Source organism: Dipodascopsis tothii, assembly GCF_038497935.1.
Source record: "Dipodascopsis tothii strain CBS 759.85 unplaced genomic scaffold V1510scaffold_14, whole genome shotgun sequence".
In the NCBI taxonomy this organism is placed as follows: Eukaryota; Fungi; Ascomycota; class Lipomycetes; order Lipomycetales; family Lipomycetaceae; genus Neoaidaea; species Neoaidaea tothii.
In genome coordinates this window covers 218083-237948 of record NW_027117998.1, presented here as the reverse complement: position 1 = coordinate 237948, position 19866 = coordinate 218083, and the positions used below count along the sequence as shown (strand labels likewise).

Here is a 19866-nt window from a genome sequence, read left to right as displayed (position 1 = left end):
CCGCAGTACTAAGTAGGCCCAACGAAGCTTAACTGGTGTTGATCGGACGGGGAACTGTGTTTTCTTCGTGGTATGGCCGCAACTGAAAGTACTCCCAACGCGCGCATTATACCCTGCTGGTGGCCGCGCTTTTTCGGCCGAAAAAATTGTCCGCCGCGTCTTGTTTGATACACAATGGCCGACACAGAGGACTTCTCGGACACGGAGGTGGACGCCGGGCTGTTCACTGAGCCCGAGGGCTTCTTCAAGGCACCGGATCCCGAGACGTTCGATAGCTACGAGCGCGACAGCAAGTTTGTCAAGGCTGGAGAGTAAGTGTGCGGGCGACCGCGCTGACGCAGACCGAGCACGATCCGGGTCCGGCTGATCGGCAAGTCGCCGCTGTGGGGCCACCTGCTCTGGAACGCGGCCAAGAAGACGTCGGCGTGGCTGGACGAGCACGCGGCCGAGCTGTGCGCGGGCAAGACGGTGCTGGAGCTGGGCGCGGCGGCCGCGATCCCGTCGTTCATTGCGGGCCTGACGGCGCGCCAGGTGACGATCACCGACTACCCCGACGTGCCGCTGATCGACAACATCAGGTGGAACGTGGCCGAGCTCGGCAAGCAGGGCCTGGACGCGTCGCGGTTCGCGGTCGAGCCGTACATCTGGGGCAACGACACGGCCGACGTGCGCGCGCACCTGCCGGCCGGCGCGGACGGGTTCGACCTCGTGATCCTGTCGGACGTGGTCTTCAACCACACGGAGCACGCCAAGCTGCTCAAGACGTGCGTCGACACGCTGTCGCGGACCAACAAGGACGCCAAGGTGTTTGTCGTGTTCACGCCGCACCGGGCGCGGCTGCTCGACCGCGACCTCCAGTTCTTCGCCGACGCCGAGGCCCTGGGCTTCCGCGTCGAGAAGCTCTTCCAGGAGCACTGGTGGCCCATGTTCGACGAGGAGGAGGAGACCAAGGAGATCCGCAGCCGGGTCTACGGGTACTATCTGTCGTGGCCGTAGCCAATGCATTTCTATCTTTACAAAGCGAGCGTGGCCTGCGCGGCTGCAGGAAGCGTGGGGCGTGTCGTCGTGGCGTCGTGATATGGTACAGGGCTACGCGGCGGACCGCGCGCGCCGCCGGCGGTGCGTGTGGTGCGCGTGCATGCTCATGTCGCGCTTGCGCTTGGTCACGGTCGACGTCAGCCCAAGCCGGAAGTCGACGTCGGCCTGGGTGTCGCACGTCACCGTGATGAACGCGGCGTCGGGGTCGGACGTGCCGGGCAGCGCGGCGCACACCGTGTCGGTCGGGCAGCCGATGAGGGTCCACGCGCCGTTGTCGCAGATCGCGAACTGGCCGCCGACGCAGGCGACGGCCGAGCTGGTGCAGGCGTCGGACGCCGACAGCGTGGCGAAGAACGCGTTCTCGCACTGCGCGAGCTCGACGCCGACCTTGCCGGCGCAGCCGCTGGCGCCGGCGACTGCGACGGTGGCCTGCGCGGCCGAGGCCGAGGCCGGCACCGAGACTTGGACCGAGGCCGTGGTCGTTGGCGTGGCCGTGAGCGACGCTGTGGACGTGTACAGCGTCGTGAGAGTGGTTGTGGGCACGACGTAGGTAGACGGCGCTGTCGAGAGCGTCGGGGCGACGTAGGTGGACGTCGCGGCCGTGGACACGGGGGCCGTGGAGAGCGTGGGTGCAGCGTAGGTGGACGTTGCGGCCGGGGGGGCGACGTATGTGCTCGTCGGGGCAGTGTAGGTGCTCGGGGGAGCGGAGGAGACGACGTCGGTGGTCGTCGGGGGCGCGTAGGTGCTGGTAGGAGCGACGTAGATGCTCGTGGTCTCGATATAGGTGCTCGAGGGGGCAACGTAGGTGGTCGTCGGGGCGACGTAGGTGCTGGAGGGAGCGACATAGGTGCTGGTAGGCGCGACATCGGTGGTCGTAGGCGCGACGTAGGTGGTCGTAGGCGCGACGTAGGTGCTCGAGGGCGCGACGTAAGTGCTCGAGGGCGCGACGTAGGTGCTGGAGGGAGCGACGTAGGTGCTCGTCGGCGCCTCGTACGTGCTCGTCGGCGCCTCGTACGTGCTCGTCGGCGCCTCGTACGTGCTCGTCGCCGCGGTCGTCGTGCTCGTGACCCAGCCCGTCGGCGCCGCCGTCGACGCACTCGCGGCCGAGCTCGAGCTCGCCTCCGAGCCCGAGCCCGATCCGCCCAGGCACGCCTTGGCCGACGTCACAAACATCTCCGAGTCCACCACGTTCGAGAAGGCCTGGCTGGCGTCCCAGATCATAATGCCGCCAAAGTTGGCCTTGTTCTCGATGCTGTCCACCAGCTCGGCCAGCGCGCTCGGCACCACATAGCCCGAGCCCGCGGCCGAGGACGAGCCCGGCACGCCCACAAACAGGCGCACGTTCGGGTTGACGGACGTGGCCGACGCCCAGTCCTCCCAGGTGTCGTAATTGAACTGGCTCGGGTCGCTGACGGAGCAGTAGTTGTTGTAGAACTGCACAAACACGAAATCAAACCAGGCCGAGTCCAGCGCGTCGCCCAGAGACGCGTCCGGGAACGGGCACTGCGGCGCGCCCGAGATGTAGTAGTCCTTGGTGGCGTCGGACGACTCAAAGTGCGAGCGCAGGGTCGACACGAGCGTGCCGTAGCCGGTGCTGTCGCCGGACTCGATGTCCAGATCAAAGCCGTCGATCTTGGTCGTTCCGAACGGCCGCGTGTCCGAGTCGCCGTCCAGGAACAGGTCCCACAGCGTGTCGGCGAACGCGGCCGCCTGCGTGTCGTCTGCCAGGCTGTAGCTGCCGGACGCGCCGCCGAGCGAGAGCAGCACGATCTTGCCGAGGCTCTGGCACGTGGCGATGTCGTTGGCGATCTCGGCGCACTCGAGCAGGGACGTGCCCGGGAACGTGGCCGTGCACGCGCTGGCGAAGTTGAGCGCCGGCAGGTCGTCCGAGCCGAAGAACTCGGTCATGAACGACAGCACGACCACGTCCACGGCGTCGTTTTGGCAGTAGTACGACAGGCTCTCTTGCGAGCCGGCCGAGGCCTGGCCCCAGTACACCACGACGTTGTCGTTGGCCGTGGCCGAGAAAGCCAGCGCGCGGGCAGCCACCAGCAGCAGAACGAACGGAGCGAGCAGGAACGACATCTTGTCTGAGAATCTTGCCGGCCGTGAGGCGGGCCGCCGGTTTTTAAGCGGCGGCGGCGACGGGCCGCTCCTGGCATTCTCCGCGCGCGCCGGCAGCCGCGTGCCGCGTGCCTGGCCTAGCTGCTGCGCGGCGCGCGCTTGGCCGCGGCCGGGCGGCCGTTGGCTGCCAGCCGTACGTGCAGCCCCTGGCCGCCGGGTTTCGGCCGTTTTGGCGTCAGGCACCGTGCATACGCCTGCATTAACGTGCAGCTGGCCCTTGCCGATGCGACCGTCCGAGACAGCCCCGGCACGCAGTGTGCGCTACCGCGGGCCAGCCGCCGGGCGGCTGGGTCCCCGCCAGGCCGCTGCCGCGCCGTGTGCGACGCGACTCGTCTGGTCTGAGCCGGGCGCGTGACCGTGCTCGGGCCCAGGGGCGGCCTGGGCATTCAGGGGTACCCGTCAACGGATCCCAACGGCCGGCGCAGCCAACGGCGGCACCGGCCCGGCCCACGGCAGCCGAGGCTCTGGGTCGCCCACCGCTGCGAACGGCCGACCGTTGGCCGCGGCCGCCCTTGCTTGTCGCAGAGTCGCCAGGAGCTGGGCTAGCGTGCTGCAAGGTGCTAGTGACACGCTACGCTGCGAGCCGCTGCGAGCTGCAGCGGCCGCAGCCCGGGGCTAGCACGGCTGCAGGACTCAGCCGTGCGGCCGGCGCGGGCGAGGCGGTGACGCGGTGGCGGCGACGCGACGCGTCAGCAGCGCCACGACGGGCGCGCGGGCGACGCGTGCGCCGGAGGTGGGCTGGGGGTGCGCCTCACGCGCGCCTCGCCTGCGCCGCACCGCGCCGCACGCCCTGCGGCTCGCTGTCTCACTCTGCGACGCCGGCCGGCGTCGTCTGTGCGACATACCGCGCCCCTGGAGCACGCCATGCGCGACACGCAGCCAAATGGCTGCGGACGGGGCTGCGGCGACAAGCAGGTGACGTCAGGTCTACGGCTGAACACGTTCGGAACAGCCGACCCGCGTGGCCACGGCACCCAGCCGCCCGGGCCCGGTGCAAAAAAAATTAAGCTGCGCCAGCCCGGAGTCGAACCGGGGGCCTGTCGATGGCAACGACAGATTTTACCGCTAAACCACTGGCGCCTGTTATGTTGGAAGTCCCGCAGCGGCCATGACAATGCCCTGGCCGGCAGCCGCGCGGCCGTGGCCGCCCGCCGCCGTGGCCGTCGCCGTCGCCCGCGTGGCTCTCTTGGCTGTCGTCGCGGTGGGCGTTGGCGCGCGCCGCGCGTGCCCTAAATCGGCCCGCGCGACAAATTTTCTCTACCCAAGATGCCGCTGATCGTGATCACCGGATACCCGTGCAGCGGCAAAACCACGCGGGCGCGGGAGATCGTGGCCGGGCTGCAGGCGCGGGCGCCTTCCAAGCGGTTCCATGTGTTCTCGGACGAGAGCCTGGGCTTCGGTCGCGAGGTGTACCGAGGTAAGTCGATCGGCCGGCCGTCTGACACCAGACTCGCGGCAGGAAAAACAGGTCCGGGCCGAGCTGATGTCGGCGCTCAAGCGGCACCTGTCCGCGGACGACGTCGTCGTCCTCGACTCGCTCAACTACATCAAGGGCTTTCGGTACCAGCTCTTCTGCGAGGCCAAGGCCGAGCAGACCACGTACGCGGTCGTGCACGTCGCCGCGCCGGCCGACAAGTGCCGCGAGTGGAACGCGGCCGGCAGGCTCTGGCCGGACGACGTCTTCGACCAGGTCGTGTTCCGGTACGAGGAGCCGAGCGCGCAAACCCGGTGGGACTCGCCGCTCACGACCGCGGTGTACTTTGACCCGATCGAGCGGGTCCTGGACGGGCTCTACGCTGCCCTGTTCGAGCGCGCGGTCAAGCCGCCGAACTTTGCGACCGTCGTGCGGCCGGCCGCCACCGGCGAGTACGTGACGGAGCTCGAGCGCATCACGACCGACGTCGTGCGCGCGGTCGTGCAGGCCGCCCAGGACGGCGTCGGCCAGATCGCGCTGGGCGTGGGCGACGACCGCGACGTGGTCGTGCTGCCGGTGGCCGGCACGTCCGCCGGCCAGGTGCAGCGACTGCGCCGCACGTTTGTCGGGCTCAACCGCGTGCGCCCGATCGAGGCCGGCCGGATCCAGCGCGCGTTCGTCGAGTATCTAAACCGCCAGTTTGAGTAGACTACATAATAGTACAGCACTGCTTGATGCAGCGCAGCGCAAGCTGCTCGACCTCGTCCTGCTGGGCCGCGCCCTGCTGGTACGGCTGCTGGCCGTACTGCTGCTGCTGGCCGTACTGCTGTTGCTGGCCGTACTGCTGCTGGCCGTACGGCTGGTACTGCTGCTGGCCGTACGGCTGGTGCGCGTACTGCGGCTCCTGCACCTGCATCTGCTGGCTCGGGTGGCCGACCGCGCCGGGGTACCCCGCCGCGGCCGTGCCGTACCGCGGCGGCCGCGGCATGGACGACATGGGCACGGCGCCGCCCGACGCCGTGAAGTTGATCATGATCACGCCCGTGTTGTCCGACTCGACCGCGTACTGGAAGCCCTCCTCCTGGCACATGCGCTCGACCGCCGGCTTCAGGCGCGACACACCGCCGGCCGAGTGGTTGCCCTTGCCGACAATGACCTCCAGGTGGCTCTCGTTGCGCGCCTTGCAGGCCGCGATCCGCTGCGCGAGGAACTCCTCGGCCTCCTTGACAAACAGCCCGTGCAGATCGATCTCGTCGGCCTCCGAGTCGGCATTGTTCGCCCGGAACACAAACTCGGCCGCCTGGGCGTTGTACTGATCCATCAGCCGGTCGTGCTCCTTGGCCTGCTCCGACAACCGCTTGGCCTCGCCATGGTCGCCGCGGTGGTACGCCTTCTGAGACGCTGCCGAGAGCTCTTGTTTGCGCGAGTGTTCCTGCGTGGCCTGCGCCCGCAGCCGCTTGTACTCGGTGTCCTCGACGTGGTTGTAGTCCCGCCGCGGGTTGAACGCTGGCGTCAGTGAGTCAATTCCCAGCCCGGCTGCCTACCGTTCTGCGACAACGCGCGGTCGACCGTGTGCAGAACGCCTGCGATGCTCATGACGAATAGTCGGGGGATTTGTTGAGGGTTTGGCAGCCCGAAATGGCCTGGCCGACTCAGGGCGTGATGCGCACAAGGACGCAGAGACAACGATGCCTAATTGGGTAATCCCAGACGCCGACACCGCCGCACCAGCAGCCGCCGTGCAGGACCGTGCAGCGCGGAGGAGACGCGGGCGCGGCGGCAGAGTCAGCGCCTGCGGCGCCGCGCTGCGATGGCCAGGGCTGCACGCAGCGTGCGGACCGGAGCGCGCCCGGCGCCCGGCGGCGTGGCTGCCGGCGGGCGGGCGGCGGGGGCGCGGTGCCCACTGCCCGCGCGCGCCCGCTGCCCGCGCGCGCCCGCCCCGCGCCCAGCCGCCTGCGCGCGCTGTCAGCCGCCGTGCGGCAGGGGCTGCAGCGAGACCGCCGCACAGTGAGACACGTCATGTGATGTCACGTGCCGCTCTGTGACTCGACCTCGTGCCGCTGTCGCCGCGTCTGGACTAGCGCAGCGCGATATTAAGCGGCAGTCCGTGTCTGTCGCGCTAACGCGTTCGGGTGCCGCCTCGTGGTCCGTCTTACCGGGATGACACCGCGCCACGGCCGTCCGCGGTGGCGGTAGCCCGCAACGGCTGGGCCCTGAGGACCGCGGCCGGCGCACCGCCCGCGGCGATGGGCGCGGCCTGGCCTGCCCACCGCGGCGCCCGCGCCGCTGCGCCGCCTGCGCCGCACCCCAGCCACCGGGCCCGCCGGGGTTCGCTGCGGCCGGTGCGCTGGCCGCCGCTGCCGCCTGCCTCCGCCTGCCGGCGTCTGCGCCCTCGTGCGCTACGCCCACCGCGGCTGCCCGTATGCCGGTGCCACCGCCGCCGACTTCCCTGTCCGGCGGACGCCGCGCCACGGGCTCGCGCCCGCGTCCGGCACGCCCTTCCCCGTCCACACCGCAGCTCCGCATAAGGTTCTCGCATACGAAAGTCTATCGGGCGGGCGGGCGGTGCCGCCGGGGACGCGCAGACCGCCGGCGGGCGCGGCCGCGGCCGCCGCGCCGCCAGACCCGGTGTGCTGGGCCAGGCGTGGGCGGCCCGCGCGCCGCGGCCGCGGCCCGGCGCCCTGGGTCCGCCGGCGCCGGCGGCTGCGGCCGGCCGCTGCGCCGCACGCGCCACAGCGCGTGGCGCAGAAATAGCGAAACTTCTATTTCGCTAATTTTGCAACCTTACCCGGCCACGCGCTACCGGCCGTATTTTTCTAAAATGCTCCTGACCACCGCCCAGCGACACACGGCCACGGTCTTGCACTTTCTCTGTCGACGCCGTCTGCGGTCAGCAGCCATCGTCCCCTCCGCGGCTCCGCCCCTGCCCGTCGCCTGCCTGTCCGGTGCTTTGCGCCGGCAGCCTCCTGCGCCTGTCCGGTCGCGCTATCGACCTCCGACCGCCGCCGGCCCTGCGACGCATCTGCGAGCCCTCGCCGGCTCCTGGCCCCGTCCCGGAACCGCCGGCAGTGTCCGCCACGTCGCCCGCACCCGCCAGCACCGTGCCTGGCGCTGCTGCGCCGCGCAGCCCGCCTGCCGCGGCCGCGTCCGCGCCCACATCGTCTGCGCCACCCGCTGCGGGATCGGCGCCGCCGTCTGCGCCCCGTCCACCGATCCGCGCGTCCGAGGCCATGGCCGAGCCCGCCGACCGCACGGTCTTGCGCCCGCCGCCCTACGGGCCGCCTCCGGACGCTCCTGCGTTCGCGGGCCCGCCTGCGCCGGCGTACGTGCCGCCAGCCGGCCGCTCGCCCTCGCGCCTGCCGCCCCCCAAGCCCTCGCCTTACCTGGACTCGCCACAATGGGCCGCCAGCTACGGCTCTGAGCGGGGGTATCCGTTTCCGCCGGCGCGATCGCCCTACGGCAGCCCGGCCGAGCCGCTCGGCCGCCGGCCCGAGCCCGTGTCCGGCCGCGACGGCTCGGACGCGCCGCCGTCGCCCGCGCTCGCCCCGATCGGCCGCGTGCTGCCGCCGGGGCCGCTGGCCATGCCGCCCGCGCGCCCGCTCGAGCGCGGCCGCCTGCCCGCTTCGCCGCTGGCGTCCATGCTCAATCCGAGCCCGGCCGCGGGCCACGATTGGCCGCGCCGGCCGCCCTACGACGGCACGCACTCGCCGGGGCCGCACGCCTACTACGCCGGCTCGCCGTCGTTTGTGCCGCGCGAGTTTCGCCACGCCACGTCGCCGGCGCCTCTGCCGGCCGCGCTGCCGCCGGCGCTGCCCGCGCAGTCCGCATACAGCACCGAAAACTACCACCGCCAGCAGCAATTGTACCACGAGCAGCGCCACCACCAGCTGCCGGCCGCGTCGAGCCTACTGGCCGGGCCGGCCGGCCAGCCGACGACGGCGGTGACGCAGTCGATGTCGATTTCGCAGTCGGCGTACCAGCACACGCTCACCCGGACAGCGTCCTACCCGTCGCTTTCGGGCCACAGACAGCCGCCGATCCCGCCGCCGGCGTCGGCCAGCCACCCGATCCGCCTGAACGCGCTGGCGGACATTCTCGCGGCCGAGAACGTGGCGCCGCGGGCCGAGCTGGCCGTGCGGACGGCCCGGACGTCGATCTCGGCCCTGCTGTCGGCCGAGCCCGAGCCCAACCGGCGGCCCCCGGACGCGTACGACGGCGGCCGGCCGCGCAAGCCGTCGGACGCGCGCTCGACCGAGTCCGAGTACTCGCCGGCGCCGCGGCCGGCGCCGCGGATCGAGCCGGCCGAGCGGCCGGCGCTCACGCCGCAGCCGCAGCCGGCCGAAAGCTCGCACTCGGGCCAGTCCGAGTCCGCGTCGACCGAGTCGTCGACGCCGGGCTCGTCCGTGTCGGCCGGCGACCGCGCGCCGACGCGCAAGCCGCGCCGGGCCAAGCGCGCCGACAGCGACGACGAGCCCGGGCCCGAGCCTGGCCGGCCGCAGCGCCACAAGCGGTCAGTCTCGGACCTCGAGGCCGAGGCCGCCGGCTCGCCAGACCCGCCGCAGGCCTCGCCCGCCGACAAGGCCGACGACGAGGCCGGCCCGGACGTCAAGAAGATCAAGACCGAGAAGAAGCGGCTGCACCGGCCGCGGTTCGAGCACAACTTCACGGTCGAGGACGCGTTCCAGGAGCTCCTGGACGCGGCACAGTTCCTCAAAGAGGCCCTCGTGGCCGCGCAGGACTTCATGGCCGACCCGGCGGCCGCCAAGGCGCTCTTCGCGGCCAGCAAGGACGAGAACGAGACCGACACGCCCGACGAGGTGCTCGACTTCGCCGAGGCCGCGCTCAACAACGGGCGCGAGCACGTCAGCGAGCTGAAGATCAAGCAGGACAAGCGGTCGCCCGGCCGGCAGGGCTGGCTGCGCGGCGTGATCAAGGGCCGCGCCGAGCTCTCGTCCAAGCAGGCGCTGCAGTCGGCCCAGGGCACGGCCGTGCCCGACTCGGCGTCGCCGATCCTGCGCATCCGGCAGTGGCTCAAGTGGTGGTGGACCGACATCGCCGCGCGGCACTCGGAGAACCAGTTCCGCGAGTCGTGGGGCAAGCGCACGCAGATCTCCAAGGCGTGGCAGACGCGGTACGACGTGTCGGCGAGCATAGTGCACGCGCGGCTGCGCCAGTGCGAGCGCGTGTACGAGCTGCAGTACCGCTGCGGGTGGCCGGCGCTGGTGCTGGCGACGCTGGCGACGCCGGCGCTGGGCCCGACGCAGCGCGTGCGCAAGTCGCACCTCGAGCGCGGCTGCGACGCGACGCAGATCTCGCAGCACGACTGGTTCGAGTTCATTGCGTACACCGAGGCGCGCATCTCGGTGCTGCGGTCGGCGATCCTGGCGCCGGACATGCCGTCGTGCGGCTCGCCCGGCATCCGCGGCGGCGGCTACGACTCGATTCGACGGCTGCTGGAGCTGGCGGCCGGCCTGAAGCCCAACACGCTGCAGGACCTGAAGCTGTTTCCGCCGTACCTGTTCGCGGAGGACATGGACACGATTGTCGTGACGCCGCGGCGGGCGCTGACCTTTGGCGAGAAGATCGGGAAGGTCTTTGAGGGCAAGAAGCGGCGGTACCTGGAGGGCAAGATGGATGTGCTCTCGGTGGGCACGACGACGACGACGACCACCACCACCACCACTACCACCACCACCACGAGCACCAGCACCAGCACACAGAGCAAGCTGCTCGCTCACCCGGCCGACGACCAGGCGCCGGCCAAGCGCCGGCGGCGCCTGGTCATGCGCGCCGCCGCGCGCTCGTCCGACGACGACGACGAGTTTCCGCCCGCGCTCGAGCGGCGCCGCAGCGGCCACGAGTCCGACGCCGGCCGCCGCGTCCGCAAGCGCAAGACCGTCGTGGTCGACGACGACGACGACGACGCGCCCGAGGCCGCGCCCGAGCCCGCGGACGGCCCGCGCAAGCCGCAGGTCGGCCGCCGGCGCAGCCACGTCGACCCCAACTACGGCGAAGCCGGCTCGTCCGACGACCACTCGGACGACGACGGCGACGAGTACGACGGCCGCGACGACGCCCCGGACGACGCTGCGGACGACGACGACGACGACGATTACGAGTTCTCGGCGCTGGCGCGCCGGCGCGAGCGGCCGCGGCCGCGGCCAGCCCGTGCCGACTGGCCAGCCAAACACGCGCTCAAGAGCCGGCGCGGCAAGAAGACAAAGGTCGCGAAACGCGGCCGGTAGCCGGCCGCTGCTGGGCTGCCCACCTCGTATATTCGCATAATTGCTAGAGCTAGAAGGGTGGTGCATCTTGCGTCTGTCGGTTTGTATGCAGATTATCAGTCATTAGGGGTTTTGGATGCATTGTAACTTTTGTATTTTGGAATAAGTGAACGCATGTTTTTACAGGACTTTGGCCGTGGGGCGACGGCGCCGGCCGCGCACCCGCGGCCGGCCGCGCCGGCGCACGCAGGCACCGGGGCGGGCGCGGGCGCGACAGGACGGCGGGCGAAACACAACTTCAGGACCAGCGGGCCGGCTATATTAAACCATATATGGCACGCAAAACTCAAAGTGCCTGTCCCGCATAAAGCTAGTCCCAAAGTGTGCGGTACGTCGCACTCAGATTAAGCGAAGCAGCCGAACGAACTCTAATGTTCGGACCGTAGATGAATCGGGTGGCGCCAGCGCTGATACGCTACCCAGCCTAGCCTGGCGTACGCGGCGTCCTGCATCCGGGCGAGAGCACGCCGGCCGCGCGGGCAATGGCGTGTGGGCCGGGCCGGCCGCCAGTGGGCAGCGCCGGAGGGTAGCCCCGCCGCGGCACTGGCTGCGTTCTAGAAGCCGGCCGCTGACGGCAAGTCCGAGGCGGTCTCCTGGCGGCCCCACCCGCTGGGCCGGCGCGCGGGCCGACGCACGGCGTGGCCGCGAACACGGCGGCGGTGGCGAGCGCGCGGCCGCGACGGGTGGCCGGAGCCGCAGCGGCCGGCGGAGACGCCCAGACGGCGAGCTAATGGCCAACCACGCGCGGGCACCCTCGGCCGCCGTAACCGCTTTGGGTGCGCTGTCGAACCCGGTGGCCGGCCTGCGCTGCGCGGCACAATGGTGGCCACGTATTGTGCGCAGATCACGCCCGTGGCGCTGGCCACACGCCGTACGCTGCCCCGCCTGACAGACGTACGGCTGCAGACCGGGCCCGACAGCGGGCGGCCCGCGGTCCAGTACCCCGGTACCCCGTCCCGGCCACTTGGACCCAGCGTGTCTGCACGGTACCTGCACGCCGGCGCAAGCGGCGTAGCGCGCGCGCTAATGCACGTCGGCGCGTGCTGTCTGCGTCCGGTACCAACGCAGACCGCGGTCTACGGCTAGACGTGCCAAAGACAGAGAAGCCAGCGCAGGCGCACGAACTGAGTCTGCGTCCGGCACGGCCCGGTCCAACGGGCGAGTCTGCCACCGGCCGGGGTCGCCTGCCGGCGAACAGAGGTGCGCAGCCGCGCCGCCGCCCGGGCGGCCGGCCGGCCGCCGCCGCCGTGCGGCCCACCGAGCCCGCCAGCCGCGGCTAGCGCCCGCCCGCCGTCGCCCGCGCCCGCCAGACGCCGCCCGCGCCGCCCGCGCCGCCCGCGTCCAAGCCCGCCACTTCAGCTAGCATGTTCACTATCGTACAACCGGCCAGGCACCGCCGCCGCCCGCGCCTACCACTTGGGCAGGATCTTGGTCACCAGGATGCCCACAAACAGCGACACAAACACAACGACCACAGCCAATGCGTAAAACTTCAGGCCCACGCTCCGGAGGTTGCGGTAGTCCTTCAGCCGGTCCTCGGTCCGCTTCATGCCCGTCACGTTCTTCTCGAGCGCGCGGCCAGCGTTGTCGACCACGTCCTTGTCGGTCGCCAGCTTCTCGCCCAGCGTGATGGCGTTGCTCTTGAGCTGCTGCGTGTGCTGCAGCAGCGACGCCGCCAGGTCGGACTGCATGTCCCGGTGCAGGTCCAGGCGCTCCTCCAGCGTGCGCTCGCTCGACGCGTTCGACGCCGCGCCCGTGCTCGTGTCGGCCGCGCCCGCACGGTGCCGCAGCAGGCTCTCGTACTCGCTCTGCGCGCTGTGGTGCTCCCACGACGAGTCCGCGCTGTCCGCGCCGTCCGCGCCGTCCGCGGCCGCCGCCGGCCACGCGTCCGCCGCGCGCTGCTCCAGCAGCTCATCCACGCCCTGCAGCTTGTCCTGCACCTCGCGCAGCCGCTTCCGTGCCGGCGAGAACGCCGGGAAGGCCTGGTTGAGCTCCAGCTCGGTCAGCAGCTTGCGCGCGTAGGCCAGGTTCTGCTCGAGCTTGTTGCGCTCGATCGACGCCAGGAACGTCGCCTCGGCGCCCGCGTCCTGCGGCACGATCTCGTCGACCGTCTGGAGCAGGATGCCCGTCAGCATCTGCAGATCCCGCGACGACATGGTGCGTGATGGTTCTGGGGCCGCGGGCCGGCGGTGGGCGGTAAGTGTTGTGTTACCCGGCTATCACGAACTCTTCCCGCCGCGCGCCCCGACGCGCCCCCCAAGATGCCGCGCGAGATAATCACCATCCAGACGGGCCAGTGCGGCAACCAGATCGGCTCGCAGTTCTGGGAGCAGCTCTGCCTGGAGCATGGGCTCAACGCGGACGGCACGGTCGCGCCCACCGCCGTCGACGGCGTCGACCGCAAGGACGTCTTCTTCTACCCCTCGGACGACATGCGCTACATCCCCCGGGCGATCCTCGTCGACCTCGAGCCGCGCGTGATCAACAACATCATGACCGGCAAGTACAGCCGGATGTTCAACCCCGAGAACATCTACGTGTCCAAGGACGGCGGCGGCGCGGGCAACAACTGGGCCACCGGCTACCACGCCGGCGAGCGCATCGCCGACGAGCTCATGGACATGCTCGACCGCGAGGCCGACGGCAGCGACTCGCTCGAGGGCTTCATGCTGCTGCACTCGATCGCGGGCGGCACGGGCTCGGGCCTGGGCTCGTTCATGCTCGAGCGCATCAACGACCGGTTCCCGAAGAAGATCGTCCAGACGTACTCGGTCTTCCCGGCGAGCCAGCAGGTGTCGGAGGTGGTCGTGCAGCCGTACAACTCGCTGCTGGCGCTGCGGCGGCTGACGGAGCACGCGGACGCGGTCGTGGTGCTCGACAACGCGGCGCTGACGCGGATCGCGACCGACTCGCTCCACATCCAGTCGCCGTCGTTCGCGCAGACCAACCAGCTCGTGTCGACCGTCATGTCGGCCAGCACCATGACGCTGCGGTACCCCGGCTACATGCACAACGACCTGGTGTCGCTGCTGGCGTCGCTGGTGCCCACGCCCAAGTGCCACTACCTGATGACGGCCTACACGCCGTTCACGTCCGAGGTCCTCTCGCAGGCCAAGAGCGTGCGCAAGACGTCGGTCCTGGACGTCATGCGCCGGCTGCTGCAGCCCAAGAACCGCATGGTCTCGGCCGTGCAGACGCCGACGAGCTGCTACCTGTCGGTGCTCAACATCATCCAGGGCGAGGCCGACCCGACCGACGTGCACAAGTCGCTGCTGCGCATCCGCGAGCGCCAGCTGGCGCGGTTCATCCCCTGGGGCCCGTCGTCGATCCAGGTCGTGCTCACCAAGCGCTCGCCGTACCTGCAGTCCGCGAACCGCGTGTCCGGGCTGATGCTGGCCAACCACACGTCGATTGCGTCCATGTTCAAGCGGACGCTGGACCAGTACGACCGCCTGCGCAAGCGCAACGCGTTCCTGGAGCCGTACCGGCGCGAGCCCATGTTCAGCGACGGCCTGGGCGAGTTTGACGAGGCGCGCGAGGTCGTGGCCGACCTGGTGGGCGAGTACGAGATGGCCGAGAACGAGAGCTATCTGGACGACTGAACTATGTACAAATGTAACAATACTACGCCTTGCGCCGGCGCGCGCTGCGGCGGACGAGCGGGCCGCCCGCGCCGGACCCGGGCTCGGCCTTGACGAGGTCCTCGATGTCCGGCGCGCGAAAGTACTTGGAGACGGTCTCCTCGGCCTTGACGGCGACGTCGTCCTCGCCGGCGGTGCGCTTGCGCTTGGCGCGGCCGGCCCGCTCCTCGGCCGGGCACAGTCCGCGCCCGGCGATCTCGCAGTCGTCGCACGCCTTCTTGCGCGCGCCGCAGATCGTCTGCCCAAAGCCCACGATGAGCGCGTTGACGTCGCGCCACTCGCTCTGCGGGATCAGGTCCTCCAATTGCGCGCGCACCTGCTCCGGGGTCTTGCTCGCCGGCGAGACCAGACCCCACTGCTTGGACAGCCGGAAGACGTGCGTGTCGACGGCGATGCCGACGTCGTTGGTGTTTTCCCGGACGTCGTCTTTGGTCGCGTCCGCGGTCAGGTAGTTTTGCAGATACAGGATGCCCATCTTCGGCCCGATGCCGGCGTACTTCATCAGCGTCGGCAGATCCTGGGGGATGGCGTCCTTGCCATCCTTGCCGTGGCCTGCCTCGGCCAGCGAGGTGCAGATCGCCTTCATGTACTGCGTTTTCTTGCGCTTGAAGCCCACGGCGCCGATGATGTCCTCCTGCAGCACGAGATCCGGGATTGCCAGCACGCCCGTCGGCGAGACCTCTGCGGTGACCGCGCGGCCGTCGCGGAAGTACTCGCGCAGCTTCTCCATGGCGCCGAACGTGTAGACGTCCTTGGTCTGAGACGACAGCAGGACCGAGAACAACAGCTGGAGATTGAGCGACGGCACCGAGTTCCTGTTGCGGTACTGGGGCGGGATGACGTGGCAGCCCATGGTGTCCACCGGGGCCGGCGGAAACTTGGTCCGCATGGCCACCAGGTGCTTCTGGATCTTGTGCCAGCGGTCGAGCATGGTTGCGAGGCGTGGAGGGGGGGCGCACTGGCCAGAAAGCGGCGGTGCGAGGTGGCGGTGCGGCGGTGCGGCTCGGTGTGGCTGACTGCGCCACGTGCGGCTCGGTGGCGCCCCACACGCGGCCGCGAGCGTCGCTCCGTATCTCCCCGATCGGCCCTGTTCGTCGCAGCCACCGTCGTGACTCGACTGTCACGACAGCGGTCCCGCGGCCGTGTCACATCTCGTCACGGCTCGGCCAGGATCCCGGGACCCACGGCACGCCAGGGTCCGGGGCTACATGGCAGGTCGACAGCTGCTCCGGCACATGTTGTCACGACGTCACAGTCGAGTTTGAAATGCGCCAGGGCGAGCCGGCGGCCGGCGGTCGTGCCGGCGGATCGGCTGGCGGCCGGTGTCGGGACGCGCCGGCAAGCGACCGAGACCGGTAGCGGCCGCGGGCCGGTCGGCAAAACTGTGCCTGGGTGGCTGCCAAAACCGGCCGGGCGCCCCGACCCGTCCGCGGGCTGGCTGCACGCTCATGCGGGTCGCTGCAGGCGGGCGCCGGCTAAAAGTACTCAAAAGTACCCAGTGCGATGCTGTGGCGCACGGCCGCCGGAGCGGCGGCGCGGACCCGAGTGGGCACTGTGGCTGGTGTGTCACGCGCGACAAACCGCGGCAGAACGGCGCACCGCCACAGCCGGTTTCGCTGGCAGCAGCAGCCGCCGCTGTGAACACCGTGGCCACCAGGCGGTTCGGCCGCAGCCGCCCACCGCCCTCCGGCCACGCCAGCCGCCGTCGCCGCCGCCGCCCGCCGTGCCATTGGCCTGGCTGGGGCACCCGTGCGGGGCGGGGCCGCCCACAAGCGTGAGGTTGTGATTCTGGTGACAACCGTCACAAATGACGCTTTGCTGGGCAGCCCTGGGCCATAGAAGCGAGGCCGATCAGGCCGCCGCACTACAGCACACGATGAAGTCATTGGCTCTCACCGCGAAACGCCACAACGACCACCAGCAGACAAGCGTGATTGCGGTATCTATTCTATTACATCTAATACTACAGGAAAACAAAACACCGAAAACGCACATGACCAAAATATTAATTAGAACAAGCAAGAACAGACGTAGTGAAACAGAAACCCATAGCGATCAGCGATGCCGTCAAAAGTAGAATTAAACGTAAGGGTACCGAAACCAGACCGGCCGGCAGGCGGCCGGCTGCAGAGTGCGAGTGCGATGCAGAGTAGAGAGGGGGGAGGCGGGGGTGCACCCGGCGATTCGCTGGCTTTAGACCTTGGAGGCCACGGTCTGCTCCTGCTGGAGCTTCAGCGCGTTGCGCTCGTGCAACTGCTGCTTGCAGTCCTGCAGGCCGGTGCACTTGTGGTCTTCCAGCAGGCGGTGCTTGCCGCAAAAGTGGCCCTCACAGAACGTGCAGTCGCCGACAATGCGCAGCGGCGCCGACGAGCACGCCTTGAACGAGCATTTCTTCTTGCCGGCCGCACCGGCGCCGCCCCGCAGACGCAGCACGAGATGCAGAGTCGACTCCTTCTGGATGTTGTAGTCCGACAGCGTGCGGCCGTCCTCGAGCTGCTTGCCGGCAAAGATAAGGCGCTGCTGATCCGGCGGAATGCCCTCCTTGTCCTGGATCTTCGACTTGACGTTGTCAATCGTGTCTGACGACTCGACCTCCAGTGTGATGGCTGACGGTCAGCGGGGCACCGGTGCGCGCTACTCACTCTTGCCAGTCAGGGTCTTGACGAAAATCTGCATGGCGACGACTATGAAAATATGCGGGAATGCGAATGCCGGGTCTTCCACAGAGTGAAAGACAAAACTGCGATGGTGGATAGAAAAAGAAAACGAAAGAACCGGCGAGCGGGTTGGAAATATATATATGCGCCTGTGTCAGGTGTATGATGTATTTATAAATCTATATACATAATCGGCCGATGGCGAAAGACGACTAGACGGCCCAAAAAGAACACCTACGGCCGACGGGACAAGACGTTCACGAGAGCGAATGAGTAATATCTACCTGTTGTGGCAACTGCCTAGTGAGTATGCTGCTTTGGCCATAAAGTTAACTATCATTCTACTGTAATCTTACCAAAAACTTACCGCTTCCTTGATCCTATCTCGTTCTTTCTCGGGATTTCGTTCTTCTCGCTGTGGATGGTTAGGATGGTGTATTATCACAGCCACATTGCCACATGAGCTGCCCATATTCCCGAATATGGAAGTCTTCCAGAAGGGTCTTATCTAGGCCTAGACGCTGCGCGTTTGTGTTGTGCGCGCATGGCGCGAACGTTACGGCTGCAAGTACATGGCTGCGGGCTCGGGTGCCGACGTGGCGGTGCGCGAGGTGTGGCGCAACGGCTCTGCGCCACTGATTGCGCCTCAACGCCACGCCCCAGCCCCCGGCTCGGCCGGCCTCGGCGCGGCCGTTTTTGCCGCGCCGCTGCACGCACAGCCACACAGGCCTGAGACCTCGCCGCTCGCCGCCTGCCGGCCGGCGCGGGCCGGCGCAACGCACTGCCGCGCACGGCAACCTCATCTACCCATACTGCGCCAGTTCGCTGCAGGCGTGCGTTGCCGCCTACCCGCCGCACTGCTGGCGACCACCGGTCTGCCGACTCGCGATTGTTGTTCCCTGTGTAGTGTAATCTACTAGTGCGGCGCGCGCGCGCGTTGATTGACTATCGCCTATCTAATCTGGCGGCGTATGTCGCACCATGTGGACCGCGACCCCGCGGACAGGGGCGATTGTTTGCGCCGTGACACGACGCGTGCCGCAATCGGCGGTGACCGGATACTGAGCTGCCCAACCGTTATCCGACGCCAGCTGCAATGTTTGCCGGACAGCCAACACGCCACCGACGGCCGGTGGGTACGCGGCGCGGTGACGGCTGGGCGTGTCCGGCCGGTCCAGCCGGCCGTGGTTTAATACATAGACCGGGTCTTATCTTGGGCCCACCGGCTAGCACAACGCGCCGGGTGACAGACATATGCGGGTCGAGCCACGCCGTTGCGCCTGCACCGCCTCGCGGTTTAAGGTAAGGTCCCAGCGCCGTCTACAGGCGCCACGGGCGCTTCCTAGCGCACGGCGATGGCCGCAGGGCTGCGCCGACGCAGTGCCGTGCGTCGCTGTGGACGGACGGGATGCACTGCCGGAGGTTCAGCGACAGACAAGGCCACTGAAGTTTTGCTGGCGAGACTGTCGCCACTATCGGTCGCGTGGCGCCCGTACAATCTCCATTCCAGTGTTTTGTCGTCGGCAATGCCGCCGGCGCACGCCGCCCGTGCCCGCTTACAGGGGGGATCTGCTGGTCCAGAGACGATCCATGAGCGGGTCACCTGTCCGGTCACAGTGACGATCACGTACCAGGTCACGGACTTTCATGCAGGTCCGCTGCGGGTCCGCATCTTTGACCTTACGGTCCGGCACTGGTGGACTCGTTCCATGACCTGGCACTAGCCACCGCGCGTACGCACCGTACTGCCACGACGACCACGCGTCACGGTCTGACTCAGCCGCAGACCCCAACAAGTGTTGCTTGTTACAAGCCTGCTTAACACGCCCTCCTGGTGCGACGCGAGCCGATCCATTGGCGCGCGTGTGCGAGTCTCTCGCGCTGGCTGGCCAGATCTCGAGGTGACCTGATCTAGTCCGCTCAGCCCTCTGTACCAGAGGTACTGCCACCCGCCACAAGTCGGTACAATGCGCCTCCAGCGACGACCGCCCACGTAGTGTTCGGCTATAGGGTACCGAGGGCTTGGTGAACATCTAACGAAGTTCAGTCTATTTTTACAACCACCGCTGCAAGCCGCAGTGCGCCAGCGCCTCGCAGCGAGGCGGAGCAGTGGCACGGACGAGCCGCACAGCGTGCGGCACTACATTTGCATGAGCCGCACGTCCCTGCGCATAGACCTTACGTAAACACGGCTGGGCTGCCGAGCCGTGGCGCCAGCCAAAATCGGGCACCCTGTCCGGAAGGCAGGCACCACCACGCCTCCGCCGTTGCAGCACACTCTAGCGGCTGGCTGGCGCCCTCTTATTTTTTCCTTTCGTGGCATCGCCGTCCACAGCGCTATCTACATTGTCTGAGGCTACCACCATCGAGCGCGCGCCAGTCGCTGGCGGCGCCCTCTCTATCCATGCTCGCGCCGCCTGGTAGATCCACGAGACCCGCACCCCGCATGGTTCTGCTGGTCATAGAATCTCCTACTGGCCTGTGATGCGGCGATCCTGGGCCCCGCTTGCTTTTTCAGGTCTTCCGATGGAACTGCCGAATACGATCTTCCGGATTCTGGGCTGAATCAGGCTCCGGAATCCTGTTCATTGGCCGGCGGGGAAGTTTATTGAATGCGTCTAGCCCTAGCCCGCGGCGCACGCACGGGCGTGCGTCATTACCTAATCAAAACGTAACGAGCACATCCGTCTAAACTTTGAAGGCGCCGG

At 68.7% G+C, this 19866-nt stretch overlaps 9 protein-coding genes and 1 non-coding gene across 10 annotated transcripts; 4 read left to right on the top strand and 6 right to left on the bottom strand.

Annotated features, from left to right (window-relative positions):
* Positions 1-10: 10 nt before the first annotated feature.
* V1510DRAFT_394311 (uncharacterized protein) lies at positions 11-1019 on the top strand. The gene is made up of 2 exons (XM_066931844.1): positions 11-311; positions 342-1019. The coding sequence occupies exons 1-2, from the start codon at positions 175-177 to the stop codon at positions 994-996; spliced, it is 792 nt and encodes a 263-aa protein (XP_066789083.1). The 5' UTR covers positions 11-174; the 3' UTR covers positions 997-1019.
* On the bottom strand, positions 979-3194 carry V1510DRAFT_416769 (endochitinase). Its single transcript, XM_066933825.1, has 2 exons — positions 1832-3194; positions 979-1789 (listed from the first exon to the last, which is right to left on the bottom strand). Exons 1-2 carry the CDS (start codon positions 3121-3123, stop codon positions 1090-1092), a joined length of 1992 nt encoding a protein of 663 aa, XP_066789082.1. The 5' UTR covers positions 3124-3194; the 3' UTR covers positions 979-1089.
* Positions 3195-4171: 977 nt separating this feature from the next.
* V1510DRAFT_t125 lies at positions 4172-4242 on the bottom strand. The gene has a single exon. It is a non-coding gene; the product is annotated as a tRNA-Gly (tRNA).
* A 120-nt stretch (positions 4243-4362) lies between these two features.
* On the top strand, positions 4363-5718 carry V1510DRAFT_416767 (chromatin associated protein KTI12; the record flags this gene model as incomplete). The annotated part of the gene is made up of 2 exons (XM_066933824.1): positions 4363-4579; positions 4611-5718. Coding segments are annotated over exons 1-2 (821 nt in total), but the record flags the coding sequence as incomplete, so codon positions are not given.
* Positions 5051-6186, bottom strand: V1510DRAFT_416765 (uncharacterized protein). The gene is made up of 2 exons (XM_066933823.1): positions 6122-6186; positions 5051-6083 (listed from the first exon to the last, which is right to left on the bottom strand). The coding sequence occupies exons 1-2, from the start codon at positions 6170-6172 to the stop codon at positions 5286-5288; spliced, it is 849 nt and encodes a 282-aa protein (XP_066789080.1). The 5' UTR covers positions 6173-6186; the 3' UTR covers positions 5051-5285.
* A 1200-nt stretch (positions 6187-7386) lies between these two features.
* On the top strand, positions 7387-10988 carry V1510DRAFT_434714 (uncharacterized protein). The gene has a single exon (XM_066935538.1). The coding sequence runs from the start codon at positions 7807-7809 to the stop codon at positions 10819-10821; it is 3015 nt and encodes a 1004-aa protein (XP_066789079.1). The 5' UTR covers positions 7387-7806; the 3' UTR covers positions 10822-10988.
* A 1219-nt stretch (positions 10989-12207) lies between these two features.
* Positions 12208-13022, bottom strand: V1510DRAFT_394300 (uncharacterized protein). The gene has a single exon (XM_066931843.1). It carries the CDS (start codon positions 13014-13016, stop codon positions 12270-12272), a length of 747 nt encoding a protein of 248 aa, XP_066789078.1. The 5' UTR covers positions 13017-13022; the 3' UTR covers positions 12208-12269.
* Positions 13023-13126: 104 nt separating this feature from the next.
* V1510DRAFT_416756 (Tubulin/FtsZ, GTPase domain-containing protein) lies at positions 13127-14539 on the top strand. The gene has a single exon (XM_066933822.1). The coding sequence runs from the start codon at positions 13293-13295 to the stop codon at positions 14460-14462; it is 1170 nt and encodes a 389-aa protein (XP_066789077.1). The 5' UTR covers positions 13127-13292; the 3' UTR covers positions 14463-14539.
* A 137-nt stretch (positions 14540-14676) lies between these two features.
* V1510DRAFT_351987 (DNA glycosylase) lies at positions 14677-15423 on the bottom strand (the record flags this gene model as incomplete). The annotated part of the gene is made up of 1 exon (XM_066930868.1): positions 14677-15423. A coding segment is annotated over one exon (747 nt), but the record flags the coding sequence as incomplete, so codon positions are not given.
* A 951-nt stretch (positions 15424-16374) lies between these two features.
* On the bottom strand, positions 16375-17297 carry V1510DRAFT_394292 (ubiquitin-60S ribosomal protein-like protein L40). The gene is made up of 2 exons (XM_066931842.1): positions 17144-17297; positions 16375-17107 (listed from the first exon to the last, which is right to left on the bottom strand). Exons 1-2 carry the CDS (start codon positions 17175-17177, stop codon positions 16695-16697), a joined length of 447 nt encoding a protein of 148 aa, XP_066789075.1. The 5' UTR covers positions 17178-17297; the 3' UTR covers positions 16375-16694.
* Positions 17298-19866: the final 2569 nt, after the last annotated feature.